Genomic DNA, 23,077 nt, shown 5'->3' on the forward strand with positions numbered 1-23,077 from the left:
CAAAAAGCCCCAAGAGGGCCGACCCTTCAAGTGAAACCTTTCCCCATTTTAATTTTTGTGAGAAATCACAGACACAGGGCTAATATGTACATTCCTCTTTATTTCATACAGCACAGACACGTGACACATAGAAAAACAGAAAAGTACACTCATGAAAAAGCCTGTCGCAGTCAGGGACAGGGAACAGCTACGCCAAATTGAGTAAGGCTCCTACTGCAGAACAGGGGTCTGCCGGCAAGGGTGGATCCCAGAGCAAAGTCTGCTGCCTAAAAAAGCTTGTGCTCCTTTCAGGAAAGCAGAAAAGGGCAAGTCCCTTCCGGAACAGGTGAAGGCAGCGTTCCCTGCAAGGTTTGCAGGATACGAACCCCATGACTGTGTTTGGATCAGAGCACTGATAAAATGAAATGCTCTCCCAGTTATTCTCACAGAGGGCCAATAGTCCTGACCTCTGAAAGCATTGGACTGCTCAGGGATAGGAAACCTGAGTACCTGGAAGGAGTGAAAACGTCAAGTAGTCACACAGAAGAGAGTTAAAATTAGCCTCCCTGACAGGGCTCTGCTAGCCACAACTGGGAATGTGGAACTAACCAGCTTCCCAACTAACAAAAGACTAACAGCCATTAAACTGACCAGAACAATATAACGCATTGGAACTGACGCGGGCTTTTGAGGCAGCAGCTTCTTCCTTTTCCTGCTTCAGTTCAGGATGGAGATAAAGCAGGCACCAGTTCCTCTGGCAAAGAGCCTTACACACTTTTAAAAAATTAAAATACAAAAAAGGGAGACAGGTGTATTTACAAAATCCATGGCTGGTACAGTACATCATTTTTAAGACACACTAAATGCTACAATCTTTCAGGTCCTGAGATTATTACAAAAAAAACCAAACCCAAAACAAAAACAAACCCCAACAACTCAAAACTTGTGTTCAGGTCCAGTTTTATAAGGAGAGAGGAAAGAAACCACACATTTAAAACACAGTATCCCTTGAAGTTATTGGAACACACCTCCCTAAAAAATCCAAATGAAAGTGGTGCTTGCCACTCCAAATGTAGCTGCATTTGGAGTTCAGGCTTGTTGTCACAAGAGGGGAGCATTTAATGGGGCAGTTTCCCTGGAGAGCTCATCAGGTAAGCACAAGGCTGTTGGGATCCTCTCTCCATTGCTAAGCCCTATGATCTGGAACTTGAGTGTTAAAAGGAGGAAGGTGGCCTTGTAAAAATTCATGTTGGACTGAGGAAAGCATCACAGGAATCACCAACTCAAACAGGTTTGCCATCTCCCAGTAACTATGCACTCCTTTGTTAGAAACCGAGGAATGCAAAGAATTCTAGCTGTGATTTAACACTTGTTAATATTAAAAAAAAAATAAAATTCCTCCAGCTTTTTATTCTGAGCTCCCCATGAAAGGCAGCAAAATAGTTTCTCAGCCCTTCATTGTCTAGGGGATCACAGCAAGTCAGGTAAAATTAAACTATATCCAGACTTCTAAAATATATATATATATATATATTTTAGAAGTTACACCAAACAAAGGATATGGAGGCCAAACTGCTGTTGAGGGGATGTTCCCCACTGCCATTAGCTGTGCAGGGCACTCTTCTTCACTGACCCTCTTAACAGGCAGGCTACAGGGACTTGTACCCTCACCTGGTTTTTTTCCCCCAATGAACATAGAGATTTTGTATCATCAGAAGTTATCATAGATGCCCTTTTATTATAAGCAACTGATCTTAAGCTAGAGAATGGCAACTTTTTAAGGATTACTCATTAAATGCTTCTAACGCTCAGTAAAAGACTACAAGAGACAAGTCACATTAACAAGGATACTAGTTTAACTGCTAAAATATAGTACTCCTCAGTAGACTTTTGGGGGGTAAAAAGGAGTAGTTAACTTTGCTGTTTTTTTTTTTTTTTTTTTACAGTAGTCCAAAAATAAAATTTCTCCATCTATTTCCAGTACAGATCTTGATAACTATGCAAGAACATGGTACTAATTGCTACATGATGGAATCACCGGCAATAAAACACATACTACAATTCTCACCTCTGAGCTAAATTGTTATTTGTAGTTACATACAACAAGACTAAAAGACCAGTGAGAACCTGGGGACTGGGATTTAGTTTTTATTTAGCTGGTAACTCCCCTTGTTTAGAAGCAACTTCATTTCAATGAGAATTTACTTTAATTCACTTCTGATGCTGGAAAGAAACCTGGGATGTCTCATGAGTTTCCTCCCAAATCCAATCTGTACATTAAAAAACATTTCTGCAGCTTCTTAATCCATTGTGAGAGCTGACTATTCTACAAAACTCTCAGACGAAAACCTGTCACAAGAAGTGATTTCAGCTTCCCTCTCAAGCAACTTCATGACACTTGACACTACGTGCTGCACCAGTGAAAGGGTTTCTTTTTTAAAATACAATTTTTTTTTTTCATGTTAGCAAAAAGTTCTGCATTACAGACATTCAAAAATACTCCATTTTCTTTGGGTAAAATTTCAATATGTGTTAAGAGGGGTAGCTGGGGAAAGGAATGCATGTAACACTGAAACACGTAAATACTTATCTGCATAGTTGATATTAGTGACTACTAATCAAACTAAGGCCTTAGCTGGAAAAAGCTGAGAACACAAAAAAGTTTCTTCCCCCACTCTGGTGAAATCTGCTAAGTCTCAATGAAGCTCTGTCTACCTCAGCAACTGCTCAGTTTGGCCTATGATAGTGGCATCTTCTGACTGGTTTTGGTTTATTCTCTCCCACTCTTTTTCTCTTGGTAGTAGACAATAGCAAATACGACTATTTATTGATAAAACACATCTGCACACATTGCTAGGAAGAAACAAAAAACCCTTTTAGTGTTGTGCATGATAGGAGCCAAACATAGTGTACACTGCTTGGTTGGGATTACTTCACCATAAAGAAAATCTTAGTAGCTAATGGTTATTGTTTAAGCAGGAGATGACAGCAATGGAAGAGACTGACACACACTTCTAGATACAAAACATGGTGGTGGTTGGGGTAGAACTACAGCTGTCAAAAATGGCTACAAAAGACAGGACTATATGCTTGATTACTGACAAGATTAGCAGTTTTACTTATGAGTGTGCAAAAACAGTAGCAGGGAATTTTTGTACTTCCCCAGTTTTGGGCCAGTTCCAGGCCATGTTGATCTCTCAGCATAACTCACAGCAGCACCAGGGCTTTCTAGAGCCCCAAAAGGCTATTACAGCAGCAAGGGATCACTGCATCAAAGAAAAAGGATGATGAAGCCTCACCAGAAGTTTCCACAAAGCATTCCCCTGCGCAACAGTTATTTTTCCAGTGGCCCAGTAAGCATACTTCTGGCTGCTTATTTTGGCAGTGATTTCTTAAGCAGTAGACAGATACAGATTTTTACAACAGCGCCACTTGTTAAAGACTGCAGCAGTCAGCCATCATCACCAGCTGTAGATTCCTCATCCCACAGGTTAGCCCAGGATGAAGAGCATGTGTGTTCAAAAGGAATTAAACAACGTAATTAGTGAATGTGGTAAACCTCACTGAAGTAACTTCACTGATGCACCTAAAACAGATTAAGAAGCACCTTCAACTACCACTCCAACTGGCTGAGCTACCAGCAATGGTCCTATTTTTGAACGGCACCATTAGATTGGTAGGAGAAATCCACTTATGGCATAGTTTGCCTAACGGGTTAACTTGAACATGTGAAGACAAGCCAAGAAGTGAATTAAGCTTTTCTCTGCCACAGGAACATATTTGGTACCATATTTTCTGCTTTCCACACTGGTTCTCCACCCATGGAGGACTCATCATTCCATTCCAACTCTGTAAAATAAATGCTTCCTTTTCATATTGCAACTCGAACTTATAACTTCCCTAGGGGAAACACATCACAGAACTAGAATAGTCTAGTGATGCACATGCATGTTACCTTAAGTTTAGCACTTGGTCCACAAATGAAGTGCTAATTTCAGGTATTCATGTTTATAATAATCATAAGTTAGATAGATCCTCAGCACAAAGCTGTTAAAATCACTAGATCATCTATTGGAGATAGCTAACTTTGTCTGATAAAGAAACAAGCACAGATACTATTATGAGGATTTATCTGCAGCTAAGAACACATGAACTTACTGTTCATTATAGTAAGAGAAGAAACCACTAATGAAATCTCAACAAACTGAAAAGTACAACTTGAAAAGTACAAGAAGACAAGTGACTTAGGCAGCATGTGAAGCATAGCTAGCTTTAAACTCAATTAGCAGCTGCACTCTTGCAGGTTTTACCAAATTCTTTCTTACATAGGATGCATGGTGGAAAGTGACAACTTTGGTAAATATAAGAATCCTTGCAGTAACTGGTATCAAGCAGATATGATCAGCTGCACACAAGATTCTTGCAGTTAATCTCAATTCAAATATGTTGCAAGCTGCTATTTTAACTCGATTTACCCCCCAGCTCCTTGGGGCTGTCAGCCACACATCTCTGCCTCAGACTCAGTGATTGTGTGAAGCAATCCAGTCATTAATAAGGGCCTATAACACTTTACTCATGACCTAATTAAGAAACAAATTCAAAACCTTCAGAGAAAGATGCAACAAGTTTCATTCCCGTTAGCCACTTCCTTTCTCTCCTGCACATTTACACACACTCATGCACACACTCTTTTATTGTACTGTCATCTTTGCACAAATGTTCATTCTTGAAGTAGCATTTAACAGAGCCAGGAGAATGGAGAAAGATGAACAGGTTTCAGGAATATTGCTTGTGTGTGTGTGTGTGTGTGCATGTGTGAGAGAGAATGCACAAGCACATAGAACCAATGCCACAGTACAGCAGCTGTGCAGTTACACACATTACACACTTGGTTTTGTTTTTTGTTTTTTTTCTTTACAAAAGGGAAAAAAACCCCAGTTTAACAGCATAAAGCCATCTTGGCAAGCTTAAGATTTTCCTCTAAAATGCTTTCCAGCACTTCAGGATCGCTGAGAAAAGTTTAAAGAAGATAGGGAAATAAAATTAAAACAAAAAACCAAAAAAGGCACTTAAACAAAGGACAAAGGCCTGAATCAAGTAAGTTATGAAGGGTAACAGCCATTTCACCAGAGCTTGGACCAATCAAAGTCTACCAACCTTTTTTAAAACTTCTATAAAATTAAAATTGCATAAAGTGTTAATGAATCAGTTGTTTGCCTAATGCTTTAACCTTCTGGTTCACTTTATGAAAAAAAACCAAAACAAACAAAACCAAAACAACTAACAAGTCCAAACAAAAAACCAAGCGTCCCTTTAATGATTTTTCCCCCCAGTTCAGCAAAAGATGGAAGTTAGCTGTGGGAAAAAGCCTTCCACAGTTTGGCTTGGCTGTAGGTTTTCCCTGCAATGCCATTTTCAAAAACAATCCAGAACAAAAGTAGAAGAGGGACCACTGTGCTTTCACCAATTCACTCAAAAACAAACAACAACAACAAAAAAATCGAAACAAAAAACCCATCAACCCAAACACCCGAATGCTTCTAATCCAACTGTGGGCAAAAACTAATCAAAAGAAAACAAAAAACCCCTGTAAACTAGATTAAAATTTGCTAATAAATACAGCCAAAAGTTCATTTTATGAATGTAGCAGCAAATGTGACAAAGTTAGTTGGGAGTCCAAGGTGACTCCCGGAGGGTTACTGGTTCGCACAACTGATGGCAGCTTGGGAGAGTTGCAGATTTCTCTGTTTTCATGTCCTCAAGGGTCTTGCACCAAGTGGAGAAGGAGTGTGGAGGAAGGGTCAGGTGATGGGACTGCAGGAAGGAACAGGCTTTAGGCACCTGTTCCACCCCTAAATCTGTGCATCAGACAACTTTGATCAGATTCAAACACAAAGCAGAACCCAGGTAATTAAAAGTTTCTTCTGATTAGCAGAAAACAGATGTGAAACCCACAGCATCCGCACTTGTGACTCAGTTATCTGTATTTAGACATGTTTCTCAAATCAACAGAGAAGGCTGGACAAAGTGACTTAGGCTCTTTGTGTCTTGGAATGGGAGAACACTGCAGTTATAGTCCAAGGTATCAGGAAACTGCAGCCTGTTTTTCATCTAGCCTGCCTTCTTTCTTTGCAGGAGTCTCTAATGATTTCACATAGCTACCATGGTTTTTGGGACTTTGGATCATGTAGCAGGGAATACTACCCACACAGTTTCAACATCAAAAACCTATGTTTGAAGTTATTGCTTGCATTTGTTTGGGGCTTTCAGAGAGCTTGACACGTTAGCTCATACACAATCCCCAAACCAAGTTCAGCCCTACTGCCTGAAAAGACAGCTCTACTTGGCTTTCTTATTGCTTGTGAATACTGAGGGTTTATTTAGTATGTACACAACTACAGTTTATTTATTAACAAAGGCCCTTAAAAAGTAGTAAAAACCTGGGGGGGGGGGGGGGGGGGAATGTCTTCAGAAGAGCTGCTGCACAGAAGATAGTAAAACATTAACCTAATTTTGCATTCAAACGTTGCAGTAATCTTTCCCATTCTGTCTATGCCACCTGCAAAGGTCTCTGGGAACCACCCTATTATTTCCTTTGATTTGGCCTTGCTAGGTTTAACCAAGCAGAATAGAAAACAGCAAGTAAAGGGTCCCCATCTCCAGTGTTGTTCATTCAAAAGACACTCAGGAGCATAATGAATAACAGGAGTGTAATGACTGAAGAGTTACCTGCTGGAGGTTGTTTGAACTGATGTCAGAAACAATGTATGGTCATCTTTATTTTCATCACCCTAGTATTTATTTCCACAATAAGTTTTAGTTTACTTGTTTCCCAAGACTGAGAAGCTCAATAGGACCCAGAGGTAGGACTACTCCTGCCCTCAAGATTTAGAGAGGATACTCTTCAACTGAAGATGAAGCGCATTTTCAGGAAGAAAGGAATGTTGAAAGGGAATTTGTGCTGTAGTTATAAAGGGCTCCAAGTCTCCCAGCCTAAATTTCAGTAAGTATGAAGACAAAAGATGACAATTTGAATGGGATGCCTTGATGAGGAAAACACAGAAGAGGTAGAACTCTCTTAGGACAGGGTCCTTTAAATATATTGCTGCCCAATGGCTCACTGCCACAACTCCCTTAGCTACATGCATTGTTAAAGTTCTCACGTTTGACACAGTTCAGAGAATTAACATCCTGTCAGAACTGTTGGGCCTCAAAAAACAAAGTTGGCTTCCTTCAACCCTTCCTGGAGAAAAGAAAAAAAAGTATCAGATGAAGCTTGCACTCTAAATAGTTTATGGTATTTTGACTAAATTTGTACAGTATTAATGCCAGGGTCTACAAAGTGTTTGTGTTTCAACTCTAAACCTTGATGGAGATGCAAGCTTATCTGATCAACACACCACATACAAAACATTAGTGCCAGCTCAAAAGCATTTAATTGGCAGATGCTGTGGAGTGAAACTAATGAACTAATGCATCTTAATTCAATCTGTCTTTCACAGAAGTGTTGTGCAAAAACATTTATTGCTGAGCTCAACCCAACATTTTTATACTAAATACACAATATATATTATTTTAAATTTATGTATATATATTTATATAAAATTAAAATGAGCTCTAAATAGAAGAGAAATTGTTGTCTGATCTAAGAAAAATAAATCACATGTAAAAGAAACCTGCAAGCTCTAAGTAATCTAGCAAAATATATTGAAGAGTCATTATTCAGGGGTCAAAGTCTCTCTAAAGGTGTGAGATAACCAGCAGTGTCTGGTTCAGTCTCTGAGTCAAACTACCAGAAGATCTATCTACTAAGAATTTCAGCATCTCTGGTCAAAGGAATGTTTCAGGGTTGAAGGAGAAGGGCATCATACTGATTTATTTGCTCCTTTTCCCTATGACTTATTTTAATTTCTGCCATTCTCACCTTTTATCTGACAGCTCAAGAGACTCAACAGCAAAGTTCTGTCCTAGTGTCGAAAGTGCAACATGTGTTGGATGCTTCCTAATCTTACATGTGAACTGGTTGATGTATTGCTATCAAAGAAAAAAAAAACAAAACAAAACCAAACAACAAAGCCAGCTCTGCAGTCTTGTGCAGCCATGTAAGAAAGAGTTCAGGTAAAACTCCCCAGGCCAGCAGGGGCTGGAAATGCTGGAGACAACCCATTCAGCCCCCAGAAGAGAAGGCACCTCTGGTCGCTTTTGAACGACTCCTCTTTGGCTAATGCCTGAAGCAGTATTTATCTGACTCTGGAACAGGTCACAATCAGCTTTCTTTAACGAGCAAATCAATATAATGCATGGCTTCTGGGAGGAGTTACATAAAGGATGAAGCCTGAGAATGAGAAAAGAACTTGTTCTGGTTCATGAAAGACATGAATAGAGTATCTTTCCAGTAGCAAATAAGCACAAGGTAAAAGAAAGTTTAACAAATGAAAATACTGAAATATTAGTGCGGTTTAAAAAAAAATGTGGGAAAGAAATGCTAGTCTGACCAATAAAATGTGGGTTTCTTTTTATGTAAATGAATTTCCATCCCCTTCCTCCCTTAAATAAGAACTTTTGTACTAAAAAAAACCCTGAAAATAAATCAAATAGTCTGTGTCTCACATACTGATGTACCAGATCTGTTTTTGAAGACAATTCTCTACTGAGACTGCATACATCTGTAGGCTCCCTAAAGTCAAACAGCCTTCTAAAGCTGGATCAATGCCCATTATCAGAAACTGCTTTTGTCTAAAGGTTTAATTATAATGCAAAGTATCCCAGCACCATCTCTATTCTACATAACCTTTGGTCCACAACCATATAGTACACTCAGGACCTACATGTCATCTTATACTGGGCACTTTGGGCACTAAGGAAGTGGATGATTCCACCTTGAATGGAGAAACCTATTCTAGCACCTTTCACCATTTCCACTTCTCATTGGACTTCACCCAGAAACAAAATGTTGGTGCTGCTGTGGGTTTGACGATCAATTTCTTTTAAGAGCCAATCAGAGCAGATAACAAAAGGTTGTTTCTTTAGGCAATATCAAACTACTACCAGTTTGCATGACCAGGAGGACCAGTCCTCCTTTTCCTTCTCTCTTTGATCAAGTATTGTTTTATTTTTCTTCTTCCTCTCACCACAGTGCTTAGGATCAGAATATGTAAACATTGACAGAAACAGCAGCCCTGTGACAATAAGCACTTTCCCAACTGGGCAGATTCTGTCAGCCAACCAGAACTGCTTCAGCTCCCTTGCTTGTCCAGAAGTCACTGGTTTTTCCGCTGTAACTTAGTGTCCCCTTTACTTTGGCCTCCATCTGTAGTTGAGAGACAGAAACAAAAAGGAAGAATATAAGCATGAGTGAACTTTTGTTTTTGTAACTTGCAGTAGGAGAGACAGGAATTTGGCAGGTGCAGCTTTAGCATCACCAAAAAGTACATGGTCTTTACTAGTAGAGTGGAAGACTTTGCATCTTTTTCTGTAGGTCATTTATTAGAAATAGCATTGTTGAAACCTGATATATCAAGCTTCATACCAAAACACTGCCCAATTTTTTTTTGGTACTGAGAACCTCTCAAATAAAGAATGAAGAATGCCCACCAAGCTGCCCCCCTTCCCATTCCTTCTCCTGGCCCCCAGAAAACACATACAGGTGACAAAGAAAGGTGTACACTCTAAACTGCACCTTCTAAAGCTTTCTGAAAATTTTCCTGCTCTAAGCTTTACAAACAGAAAAATAAAATGTTCTGCTTCAAATTTCTCTTCTCAATAAAACTATCTCCTATTAAGCATAAAATTCCTAAGGGAAGCAGAGATTCCATTAAGAAACCATCCCACCATTCACATGTGAATATAGTCTTATAAAAAACATGAAAAAAGGTTTTAGCTGGAAGGTCAGTTTCTCCTTCAAAGGAGAAATGAAAATTTTTAGTGGAAAAAAACTTTATGCAGCATATAAACAATCATGTTACTGTCCAGTAAGTACTATTCCTTTTTTCCCACTAGCTGAATTTGTACACTTCAGTTTCTAGAATTGTTGCAGTAAAGTACTGGAATTTTTGATTTTTCTTTTGTTCCTGATATTGAAGAGAAGTAGGGAAAAAAATTCAGGTTCCAAAAAATACTGCTACAATAGAGTACGTTCTGCCAGCTGCTCCCAATGTTTGTCCCTGTGTTGTGCCTTCTCTAAACTAAGCACTGATGTAGATTATATTTCAGTCTAAAGCAGAAATCTGACTTTTAAGTTAAAAATAAGAAATATATCATGTCTTTACCTGTGTAAGCTTGCTGCAAGTGAGCAGGCAGAGGTGAGTGAGACAGCGTTGCTGCATGCTGAGCACCTGGCTGTAAACCCTTCAGTAAGTCTGGAGGGAAAAAAGGGAGAACAAAGATAAAAAATAAATCTTGAGGAGAGAGGCAGTCTCTGTGAAATAAAGTTTTTGTTTTTATAGTCTAGCAGTAGCAGCTTATCTCCACAACAAAGAATAAATACCTGATAGCATTCTGATGGTTGGAATAAGTCAACAAAGACAAACCTATTCAAATACTGTTAGTCAAATGTCAGAGCAAGGACCATGCCTTGCTATTGTTGGGATGCAACTCTTCATATACTTTGGTTTGGCAGAAAGACCAACATTTCATATAGCTTAAGGACATAAACAGCTTCCATATAAGCGTGGAAAAGTAAATGCCGTTGTGGTTGACAGTTCTTCATAAGAGAGCTGTTTGATATCTGAGGTTGTCAAGTTAAGGCTACTTTGAGGAATCACCTTAAGCCTCTTATTTGAACTGTGACATTTGAAGATTTTTAAACTCCTTTCTAAAAATAAAGTATTATAAGTTACCCCAAAAATGTATGTTCAAAACTGAACATATACCAATGAAGTTAAGCTTATCAAAGGTGATTTATAACATATAGGTATTATGTAAAGAAAGTTTTTACCAGTGAAGGAATCCCATTTACCCTCCTGTAGAGATTTTTATGAACCAAATCCAAGCGTCTCAGGACTTTATTGCTTCCCTACTCAATTTCCACTTTAAGGATGCATCTTTCCTTTTAGCACAGCGTCATAATTCCACTCACTCTGAGTTAGGCTGTGGTGGAAAGCCGCTGAGGTAGATCCCGAGGTGGTTGTCACTCCAGCTGTGTCCGTCCCAAAGCCAAGCAGCTCCAAGGGAAACTGGAAGGGCACAGTCACAGGAACAAGGCCACCCAGCATCCCAAAAGGAGTTAATGGTGCAGACGTCACGTTCTGACTGGTCACAGACAGGGGTGATGCCATGAGAGTCAGAGGTGAGGCATTAGCCAGTAGTGATGCTCCTGCTGTTGACTATGCAAAAAGAAAAAAAAAAAAAAAAGAAGAAGCAGTACTTCAAGATTTTTAAAGATCTGAATTGTATTCTTTAGGGTATAAAAATCAACTATTCCCTGTTAAGTGTTGCTCTGTTGAGAAGTATATTAAACTATTAATGAATATTCATTTATCCACCCAGGAAGTTTTCCCAGTGCTCATTTGCTAAGCAAGCACAATTATATTGCAGATTCAGACATAAAAGCATGGTTCATCTATCATGTTTTTCTCATCAGCCTTAGAGCTAATTTCCTTGATCTCCTTTCTTATTATGCACTAGGCCTACAGTCACAATGTAATGCAATATCTTCTATTAGGTTAATAATATGAAATTATCCAATGCAGATCTGAAGTTCTTCAGAAGTACAGTGTTACACCTCTCCCCTTTGCAAATCTGGGTCTTAACAGAACATTATTTCTAAAGAGGTTGCCGAGAAACAATGAATTCTGAAAATTAAGATTCATATGTAAGAATCCCCAAACTTAAGAAGTCAGGTTAGCAAAATGCATACATACATATATAGAGGTGTGTATGCACATGTCAGAGGAAAAGACAAAGGAAAATAATGTCTCCACTCTAAATGTCAAAATGAAGTTAAATTCACTGCAGCTTTAAAATAAAAATGCAAGATTAGCCAGAATATTTTAGCTACAACAGCTCCCAAATCACATTAATTCCTGTAATATTAGATCAGCTTGTTCTTGTTTAACAATCTTGCCTTCACTGCATATAGAGTAATTTCATATGCTGATGTTCAGTTCTCTAATTATCTACTACAAAACAGTTAGTATAGAAAGCACTTTGAATCAGACTCCAACTCAGATATTGTAGTTATTTGAATTAAAAAGACTCAGATGGAATAGGATTACAAATCTGTGCATTTTTACAAGTAAGCCTCAACTAAACCCAAAATTTAGAATCATTTTAATGAACACATGAGCTTAAAATGAAAATGACATTTCACTGAGTTCTGTAATAGCAACTTACAGAAAAAGCAAAGTGATGAAATCTCCTAGCATGGATAAATTTTTATTACCAGTTTTGGTCTTAAGATGTTACGATGAAAGCAGCTAAAGAAAGGACAGTTTCTTCTTATGAGAAAACACAGTATTTTAGAACAGTGGCCCTGTAAAGGGCATTTACCTACAGCTGATGTTCCTAGCAAGTGTTTATGTTGGTCATTTTAAAGGTACCAACTTCTACAAAATACTCTATCCCACACATAGAAAAAAAGAATGTCAAGCATCAACACACTATCATTCTCTTTCGCCTTTAAAAGTACTAATTTCACAATAAGCTTATGTACAAAAAATTGACAATTGTTCATTGTCTATGTAATCTAGTAAAGGGCAACAAAATAAAAGCAATACAGTAATGTTTTGCAACTGTGAATTTGTTGAAAAAATGCCTCAAAACAAGATTTTGTAAAGTACTCTGCCAAGATCTTGCTTACTCAAAAAGAAGAGAGAAATACAGTGAAGAAAAGAGTTACAGAGCACACCCTAAAGGAACCGCAGTTCAGATGTTTCTATTTGACTCATGGACAATAGCTCTTAAAAGGGTTCATCCTGGTCATGAATCTGAGTAATTAAGATCCTTAGAAGTCTAAGCTAGATTCTGCTCAAGAGTACTAATGGTAGATAGAACTTTTTAAGGAAATCACATATGTACTCTTTGGCTTTGTGTCCTTAAGATATAACTTTCTGTGAGGCTTCAGCAAGTATAAACTTGTATTCTGGTAAACAGTGGTGTAAACCAGAAGTGGAAAGGAGGCAAACACTTCTTGGAAGCTTCCTAGTTAAGTACACCTTTATTATCACATTGAAATAATCTAGTTTCGTCTTTCATGTAAGCAGACCAGAACATTATAATGAACAATGCAGGTACCATTCTCATCTTCTAACAGCATCTCAAATAGGAAGTAAATCCCTAAGGCCTTAAAAGAAAGGAGATTCACTTTCAGTCTTATGTGAAGTTGTAAGAAGAGTAACTTAGTCCTTAGTACATGGTTCCTAAAAACTAGTCTGGAAGTGATGTTGGCTCAGCAGCCAGCCATTAGGCCTTTATAGCTAAATAAAACCTCTTATCACAAATCTCTTCCCCTTTAGTGTACTTGAACTGGGAGATAATTTAATTCCCATCTTTCCTTGAATGTACTCCACTGACTAAGCTTCACAGTGCACAGCAGCAACAGCCTTATTCCATGGTTTATCTTCTTTGATTGAACCATTTTTATGAACGTAATTTCTGAAGTGTCAGAAAGCCCAAATGAAAGGTCTCAATAATTATTTTAGTGATACCATATGCTGCTCAGTACCTTAAGCTGATTTACCCCTTTCTGTATACCAACACATCTTATTTTGCTGTATTATAGTACGGACTCATGTTACTTATTATATACCACACCCCCCCACAATTCAGTGCCACAACTCTTCAGTAGGACTGTGGCCAAAATGCATTTCATTACTTGGGTGACCATTGTTTCTAACAAAAAAATTACTTGCCTTTAGCTACAGGAGGGTTTGCCAGAATTCATCTCATCCAGCACAACACTGCTTACTTTCCTTCTCAGTCATGTTAAAGCACTACCACACCCATTTCACATTTTGTTCTACATCACAGTCATTGCATCCACTGAATTCTGCTGACTGCACCAGGAAGAAACAACCCTCTTCCCAGTCCATTCATTGTAGCTCTTTTTGTCTCCTCCAGGCACCTTCAGGAGTACTCAAACTGCACTGTACTTGGCTCAGCTCTTTTGCAGACCCTCTGTGGTACCTCAGGGGCCTGTACACAGCATACAGGCTGTGGATCTCTTTGCCATTCAAAGCACCCAGAGTAAGTGAATGCTGTGTCAGAGCCTGTCAGACTTTTACTGTTGACTCTTTCAGTACAGAAGGATGAAAGACCATAGAAGTGTCTTGTAAAAATCATCTTCCTCCTGTTATTCAGCTGCATTAAGAAAAATTTGATGGCAAACTAAAAGATTATAAAATATTGCCAGAAGTCAAGTATACATCACTCCCATGCAACAGAAATGTTTCAAAATGTTTCACTATTTAGAATAATACTAAGTTTTTGAGTTGCTGTATACCAAGAATATAATTTAAAGCAATACTACTTTTTTGCAAGTATTGATGACTTCAGCATAGAGAGCACTAGAAAGAGGAAAACATCAAATCATCTCAGTTCCCACTAAGAAGAACACAACCTAGGAAAGCAGGTTGTCTTCTGAGTAAATAATAGGTTTATATGTTTCAGAACAACAGTATTTTCAAAATATTTGTTTTGTTTGATTTGTCTTGTCTCTAGCAATAGTATAAGCTTTCAATTTCTAGGGTATTTATATAATAATGGGATGTCTCATTCAGTTTGACTAGATCCTACAAAATAAAATACGGTCACAATACAAAAGAAAAGCCGTCACAAGTGTTAATTACAAGTCTTAACCACAGGCAACTGAACTCCAGTTTTGTAGTAATCATGAAGCCTGACAACAAATGTAAGAAGACGCCTCTTACATGACCACCATCATTATAAATATGTAAATATGAGAGAATGCACAAATCAAATAATGCAAGTAACATACCACATCCCTGAAAATATGGTCACACAAAGCTTACCTTTTCTAGCGCTGTTAAAAGAAAAAAAGTGAATTCTTTTCCACAGTATAGACTGACAGTTTACAGTGAGGATTTGTTCCACACTGATGCTTGCATTTCACATCAGCTGGAAATACATATTCTTTAGTGTGAAACAGTTTCATCGGTATCAGCATTATGCTTAGAAAGGTAAAAAATTAAATTAATGACATTTACAAATCAGGGTAAAACATCCTAAGAATGCTTACAAAATAAATGTGATAAACATTAATGTACGGCTCAAATGTAAACTTGTTTGATGCATACCTGCACGCTGGCTGCTACAACTGGAGACCCTGAGGCAGAAGATGGTCTGTGTGGAGTTGACAATTGTTTAGTAGCACCCTGCGTTCCACTTCCTGCTCCCCCAGACAGACTAGTCCTACTAGCTCCACTTGAGTTAAGGTTACTGCCTCTGCTGGCAGGTACATTCATTCCAACTCCACCCAGATTATTTTTACCAACAGTCCCAGAAGGAGAAGAGTTGGGCAATTTTGAAGAAGCCTGAGGGTTTTTTGCAGGCTGAAGGCCTGAGGTGCGATTAGAGGACAGCAAATTCACTGTGGGAGACTGCCTGCTGATATTTACACCACTGGTCTGCTTATGAAGGGGGTTGTTGCTGGAGTGACTACTCTGGGAAACTAGTGCACTTGAACTGGAAGAACTGGGTGTTGTTGCAGGCCTGGGGGATGAGGTGGACTTGGATGAAAATTTAGGTGATGCATTGGGCTTGGGTGTCACAGAGGGCTTAGATGAAGTGGGCTTGGGAGAGGCAGCAGGTTTGGGAGAGGCAGCCATGGAGAAGGGAGGCTTGAAACCCTGGGAAGAAACTTGTGACACCATAGCCTTGGCTAAATAGTTACTAGAGGTAGAGGTGCTGCATGTTGTCCGAGAAACCAGTGGGTGAGACACTTGAGAGCCACTTCCAGAGGAAGGATTAGACAAAGGCAGGCGATACACTACAGACTTATCTTGAGCCTTGAGCACTGGTGATGAGCAAGAGAGTTTGGGATTACTACTCAATTTCACCACAGGATTGCTCTGTGATTTACTAATAGTTGCTTGTAAGGGAGATACGTATTTCTGTTGTACAGCTGAATGCTGGTGCACCTTTGTCACTTGTGATGTTGAGGAAGTACCACCTTGAGCCTCAGCAGATGATACCAAGATATCCTTGGTTCTTTGAGAGGAGGTGGAAATAGCTGCTTGAGTCTTAGAGGAAGAAACATGAGTCTGAGAAGAGGAGGAAGCAGCTTGGATCTGACTTGACCTCTGTAGTCCTTGTTGAAGTAGTTTGGCTGGCAAAGGCTCTAAGGAAACCTTGGGATTTTGAATTGAAGATCCAGCAATAAGGCCTGAAGAGATACCAGTGTGAACTAAGTCCTGGGGTTTCTTTGGTACTGGCCCTGTGTGACCAGCAATAAGACTTGATGAATGGGATGTTTGAGTGGGCTCTACTTTCTTTGAAGTTGCCAGAGGCAACTTACTCATAATGCTTGCTAGTTTCTCTTCCCTCAGCCCAGGGCGAGGTCTGGGTGTTGTTGTGTCTATGGTGGACCCAAGAGGTGATCCCTTGGCACCATTATTGATAACTGCCAGAGCATCAGAAACAGAGTCCAGTGAGGGTGGGTGGAAAGAGAGGTCTTCATCCAGTGAGTCATCCAAGCAGATGGTCTCTGGAGCTGCTGTGCAGCTAGAGCTGGCTGGGGTGCATGCAGCTGCACTGGAACTCAGTACAGGAGCACAACTTGAATTGACTGAAGATATACAGGTTTTCTGTTCTTTTTTTGGACTGGAGTCCTGAAAATGAAGGGATAAGAAACATCAGGTTCAACAGTCTTCCTGAAATTGATTTAAGGTAATCTTTAGTGTAATACTTTTATGCAGACTTTTAATACTTTAAAAAAGACTGTAATACTTTTATTTCAGTAAATTCAGACACACCAAAGATCTACTACTGAAATTTTCATATTAAGATACTTATGATATCTAGGTGCTGGAGCCCTGTGTGCTAATTCAATATTGGATTTAAAAAATCTAGTGTTGTTGCTCCACATAAATAAAAGTGTCCATACAGTGAAGAACAACCAATATTGTGAAGAATAGGGTAACTATTCTGATCACTTACTAAAACTGCTACTGAATTAAGACAACACCTGATCATGTCAAATGAGGACCTCTATACTATGGTATCCTTCCAACCACACTGTTTTCCAGTGATGCTAAGTTTAACATAAACTGAAAACACACAAAGCACACATTCAAAAATGTGAAACATCACTGCAACTAGTACCTCTTCGTAGTCAATTTTCAAAAAAACTACATAGCCTAAAGGGGCAAAGTTATACAGAGGTATTTTGTACTGCATTCTTTGAAGTAATGCATCACCAAGCCAATAAGGACTGCCTGAAAGACTTCCTGCAAGAATTTTTCAGGATCAGAGGCAGAAACAGGTTGTATTAAATGGTCACACTGGACCATTAAGTGGTATTCAGATATTTTAATAGGCTTTTACCTTCACTTTGGGTTTAGGGGCCAGAATCACTTTCTTCTTTGCCCTAAAACAGAAGGGATAAATGTACATCAGAAGACCAAAACAAAAGGCAAGTAATTTTCATTTTAAGTGTTACCTTGATTATACCCCAATGAACTAGAATGATGGCTACAGGAGTCCAGCTTAAATAATAAAACATCCTTGAAATGAAAAATGGTTTAAAATATAGGGGGAAAGAAAAATAGCACACTATCAATTCATTTTCCTGGTCATGTATCTCTATGTAAATTAGTTGCAAAATCAACTGAATTGATGATATAACCTGACATATAGATCAGGGTATATACAGAGAGCTGGTTTTATTTTTCTGGTTTAGAGGAACATCAAAATATCAGTTAATTTCAGCCTCTTAATATTATCAGTTTGCTTTGTCTACACTGAAGTCTTCTAGAATAGCAATAGAATTTCACTTTTTACGTTGACATTTTTGTTCCTGAGGAAGATGCTTCCTATTCTCATTTATTTCAATCTGGATAAAAACAGCTTTCTTCCCCCCACAAAAGTGGTTTGTTGCTTATCAACTATTAAAACAGTTGTATGTAATTTGTTTGTTGCAAGAAGTAATTTAGCAAACTGTCAGATTTTCTTCTGCAACGTACACAAACTGCAGTTATGCAAGCAAGGACAGCATTAAGGATTATTAGTTATCGGCTTCAACTTAGAGGTTCAGCGTTTCACACTTTATTTCTTCAAGGGCAATCAACAGATTTACATCCTGTAGGCAATAGTTGATCCTTTCCTAAGCAACTAGAAATACCTGGTTAAAAAAAGACTTTAATGTAGGTGGACCATGACTCAGTTTTCATGTTATGTAGAAAAATATTTTATGTTAATCATATTTATCACAAAAATTGCAATTGGGGTGTTATTTCAAGTCATAACAATTTATTTGAATTCTGACAATGTGGACAGCTCCAGAGAGGCACACAGTGTTGTCTGAAAATGAAGATGATAAAATCCCACTAAGATACACAGACTTCTGTGATTAGAGGTATTTTTGAGGAAAAGAACAAAGTAGGAAGTACTGCAGTCTGAGTTCAGTTTAATAGGCTGGATGCCAAAATTTAGGCAGTGCGCAATGCTTTGAGTAAAAGGTATTAATTCAAGAATTAATACCCCTGGAGTTATCTAGCGACTTCACAAGTGAGTTAAAATATAATGCCACAAGAATGTTACAGTTATATGCCTAAATTAAAGCATCAAAGAAGATTATAAGCATCACTGTAAGTATCTTCAAACAAATTCCAAAGTACCGCCCTTTCCTTCCCTCTGTCTAAAACAGGTAGCAGGAAGATGAGAAAAGATGCCCTGCACAACCTAAAGATCTTGTAAAGCAAGTTGTCCCTATTATACTCACGGAGCAGAAGTGAGGTGATTGTGAACACTTCGGCTTTCCTTAAAAAGCATCCTAAAAGAGTGGTGAGAAAAGAAACATGAAATGATTCTACAGACAGACAAACAGCCTCTGACCACCAAATACCCAAATAACCTTTGGTTTTCAGAACTAGCCTTTGATTATCTGTCCCCAAGGGAACTAATGATTACTTTGCAGTGCTGTCATGGTATAGGTCTTGGCATCCATAAACAGAAGATCTAAAGAAATTATAATACTTTGCTGTTGCAGTGTGTTTATTATTTTCCGGGTTATTGTTTGATTTGTTGTGTGGTAGTTTTTTGGGCTTTTTTCCCCTTGCTTTTGGAGTGACACAGACCTGTCTTTGTTATTCAATTGAGCCAGGTGTCCGTTTATCTCTTTGCTACTTAGCTACTTTTCTGCCAAGTTTCAAACCCTTTCCTCCCACATCCAGTTGTTAACCCCTCCTGTCCCAAGCAGTTTTCCTCCCTTGTATCCTTTGCCCTTGTGTTCCACTCCCAGTTCTCCTGATTAGCTGAACATTGTATCCTGCCTTGAGACTCGCCCCCCTGCATAAGCTGTTGCTTGCCCCCAGCTCATTGTCTGGGACCCTGAGACTCGGGGAGTGTAACATCAAATAAAGTAATCTGGTGCCACCTCAGGCCCGTGCTGCTGCTGCTGTCCTTTTGTTCTGTGCTGCACCTCCGCTGGTAGCCGGGATTCTGCGGGGCCCCAAAAGTGGGACCGTCGCCCCCCCCTGTCACCATCTAGCCGGGACATGCGACACTGTGCCTTTATGCTCAAAATACCTCAGTAAACGGCCAAGCAAAAATCAACATAAGAGAATACTACTTTCTTCAACTGGACAGAAGAAATACACTTTGAATACTGTCTCCTCAAAGACTAATGAAATAGTTCAAATATAAAATAAAATATTATTGTAAATGCTTCACACTACAGTCCAACACACTGACCCATAGTCTTGCGTTTGTGGTTATTAATCTCTTGTGGTGTTTTTTTAAAGCACAGAAGATAGAAGTCAGAACATAGTAAGCAAGCTTGTTTCTAGTTTTCTTCAGTACTTTTAGTACTGAATGAACTTTAGTAAAAGTTTTGGAAAGTTTAGTAAAAGAAAAACTTGAGGCTATTGTGTATAATTTCTCTGACTTCAGTTACACTGGACTGACACACTCATATTACTACAGAGCCAAGGAACAGCAGGAGCCAGTTTGACACATCTCAATACTTGCTGTGCTTTTATTCAATGTTTTCAGCTCCTTAGTTGCCAAGTGGAAAGTGAAAATGATTGCTGACCTGTACCTATCCAACAGCTTACTATTAAAATGCAGCTATGAATAGACAATGAACACTTGGTCCCCTTCCTTGTTTCCAGATAGGCAAACTAGGAAAGGCAACATTTTCTTACAGCACTGCCATCACATGGATACTGACCATACCATGAACAGCTGTCTAAACAAGAGCTTTTCACCACTGATAATATAACCTGCAGAGCTGCAATAATTACAAAAAACCTGAGTACCCAAAAATCTCATGTCATCTAGTAAGAAAACACTGATCTTCTCACTACAGTTCAGTGCCTTACTTCTCAGATTCTATTTCCAGCTTCATTTTCACATTTTCTTCACCACACTAACCTCCAAATCTGTATTGCATTGTTCCATCAGAGACTACTGAACGCCTACGAAGAACATCATGGAGCAAAACCAACATTCCTTGTTACATGTTTAACGTGCTACCTCCTGACCTATACAGCTTCTTTAGAATATTTCCCTTCCCATCTCCTTCTTGGTTCTTTATCCATTCCTTAATATTTTCAATTTGGAAATGAAAATTCAGAACTAATCACAGGCCCCAGTAATTTGTAGCATCATCCTTCAAGGTGAAAGACAAAACTTTAAGTACTATAAAAGGACAGAAATCAGACATGGTACAAGGAAAGGACAGAGCAGTATATGAAGTCCCTTCCACCCTTAATAATCCTTTGATTCTGTCATTTCCAGTTATGATCAATACCTTCCCTCTTCCTTCCCTATATAGCTATAAGAAACATTAAACACAGTTAACTTTCAAGTGCAAGAAATTTTTCTCCTAAACTAAAACCACAAAGTCCTGATACCATAGACCTATCCTGATCAGTAGGAATTCCTTAAAAAATACATGGTCAATAGATCAGTTTTAGCATTAAATACCTAATTTTTTTTTCAAGTTTATATAGTTCCTTCTCACTTGAGGCCATATATAAAAATGAAAAAAATTATAAGCCTTCAGCATAATCCCTAACATAACATCCCAACAAAATGAACATTCAGAATACAAATTATGTAGTGTTTTAGGAATTACCACTGCCAGACTCCAGGAAATACTTTCTTTTCCTCTTTCCATGCAAACCTGTTTGCCTACAAATTATATATTATAACTTCCTTAACAGAAAACAAAAAAGTACCACTCAGTAGACACAGGACAATTTGTAAATCATTATGGTACTAAAACGACCCAGTTAGTAAATAAAGTGTTGGTGGTCAACAGGAAGTTATGATCTGTCACCTGTTGGGGTTTGTTTGGTCTGTTGGTGGTTTTGGTTTGTTTTGGGGGGCATTCTGGTTTTTTGTTTAGTTTTTGTCTTTTGTTGTTGAAGCCAATTGTATGGATAGTTTAAAAGCTCATGGAAATTTTCAGCAGACTGATCCAATGGAAAGGAGAGAACTGTATGTTTTAGGCTTTTCAATTCAAAGTTTAAACATGCTTCACTTCTATGTATTCTTGAATCACCTCACTATCTCTTGACTATTTCTCCACTATCATCAACGATCTTTCTGTCCTATCTTCCATTCTTAAACTAAACTGGGATTCTCTGTCTCATCTAATTCAATAAAATCTTCATAACAGATAACATCAAAGTCGTTAGTCTACTTACACAAAAAACTAATAAATTGAACCAAAATTAGTCAGCTGTATGCCAGGAAGTATAAAACTTCATTTGTTCTTTTTGTTACTATTTAACCAGCTATTTCTACACTGACCAATCATAGAAATATCTCAGTACAGTTATTTTTACAGCTTGAAACAGATTTGACTAAACTAAAACCAAGGTATTAATGAGCAAGTTAAGCAGTTGTATCATTTTGCTTTTACAACCAGATTGAGGTTTGATGAAATTACCTTTTGCAGTGGGTGCTACAGAAAGAAAGAACTGAGGCCAAACCATACTTGGCTCCTCTTTCACCCCAAACCATTAGAAATCTCTGCCAAGCCTGTGTTTCAAAACAATTGACTATTGCTCCCATTTTATTTCTCCCTCTCTTTTGTGTGGTTGTTTCTTCTTACATCTGTAAGAAGCAAGTCTAGAAACTGGTGTGTTTTTAACTGCTGCAAAACAGAGCACCCCAACTGCAAACAAGAAATAGAGAGCAAGAACCTTAAGTCTGTTGTGAACACTGCTATCAAAATTGTAGCTTATAATTTTAAAGCCTGTGTGAGCAGTCTGATAATGCAGTGTTCCAACATACAGGCAAAACTGATCTCCAGATCATTATCACTTCCTATATCACAAAGAACTTTCCAAGCTGTTACTCTCCCACCTAATACTTCTCCTCAACTGAAGCTTCATGCTCTGTTAGAAGCAGTGGCAAATTCAGTGTCTAGGAGATGATAAAAGCAAATAGCTGTCCAAGGAAAACAGTGGGTTTTTTTCACTCTCTGTCTTACAATCAACACAGAAAATTAATTTTAGAAAAATATTTGTTCTTCTAAACTATTCCAGCTTCACAAACATACTGCTAAGTTCCAACCAATATCAATAGTACACGGTTGAGTCAATGTAAGACAATAAGAACTGAAGAAATCATTAACACCAAAATGTTAGATACCTAAAGCAGTTATCTTACCTTGCCTGCATCCAGCCTTTAGGCCAAAGTGGTTTCACTTCCGTTTCCATAAAGGTTTTGAGGTAATCTTCAGCAGACTGACTTCTATTTGGCTCTAGCTCATAACATCCCAGCTTGATCTTGACAAGATTACACAACAGAGACCTGCAAAAAGAAACAAAATAAATATATTGAAAGACACAGTCTTTTCAAAAGCTCAGCAGAAAGAGGCTAAGAAATTGAAGCTGCTGTCTACTGATAGTTGTAGGAAGTGCTCAGTTCCAACTGTGTTTTTTGGAAGTTTATACTGGACAAAGTA

General features: G+C 38.5%; 1 protein-coding gene across 1 annotated transcript in view; it reads right to left on the reverse strand.

Moving 5' to 3' along the window:
* Window positions 1–80: 80 nt before the first annotated feature.
* The window catches only part of UBN2 (ubinuclein 2), a 52,438-nt gene continuing 29,441 nt past the window's right edge, over window positions 81–23,077 (reverse strand). Inside the window, exons 11-17 of the mRNA XM_058022141.1 lie at window positions 22,780–22,923; window positions 18,878–18,928; window positions 17,482–17,524; window positions 15,234–16,766; window positions 11,057–11,303; window positions 10,248–10,337; window positions 81–9,289 (exon numbers count right to left, since the gene is read on the reverse strand). Coding sequence (XP_057878124.1) covers window positions 9,240–9,289; window positions 10,248–10,337; window positions 11,057–11,303; window positions 15,234–16,766; window positions 17,482–17,524; window positions 18,878–18,928; window positions 22,780–22,923 — 2,158 coding nt within the window. The 3' untranslated portion in view covers window positions 81–9,239. The remainder of the gene's footprint in view (window positions 9,290–10,247; window positions 10,338–11,056; window positions 11,304–15,233; window positions 16,767–17,481; window positions 17,525–18,877; window positions 18,929–22,779; window positions 22,924–23,077) is intronic.

The sequence above is a fragment of the Melospiza georgiana genome, chromosome 4, assembly GCF_028018845.1.
Source record: "Melospiza georgiana isolate bMelGeo1 chromosome 4, bMelGeo1.pri, whole genome shotgun sequence".
Lineage (NCBI taxonomy): Eukaryota > Metazoa > Chordata > Aves > Passeriformes > Passerellidae > Melospiza > Melospiza georgiana.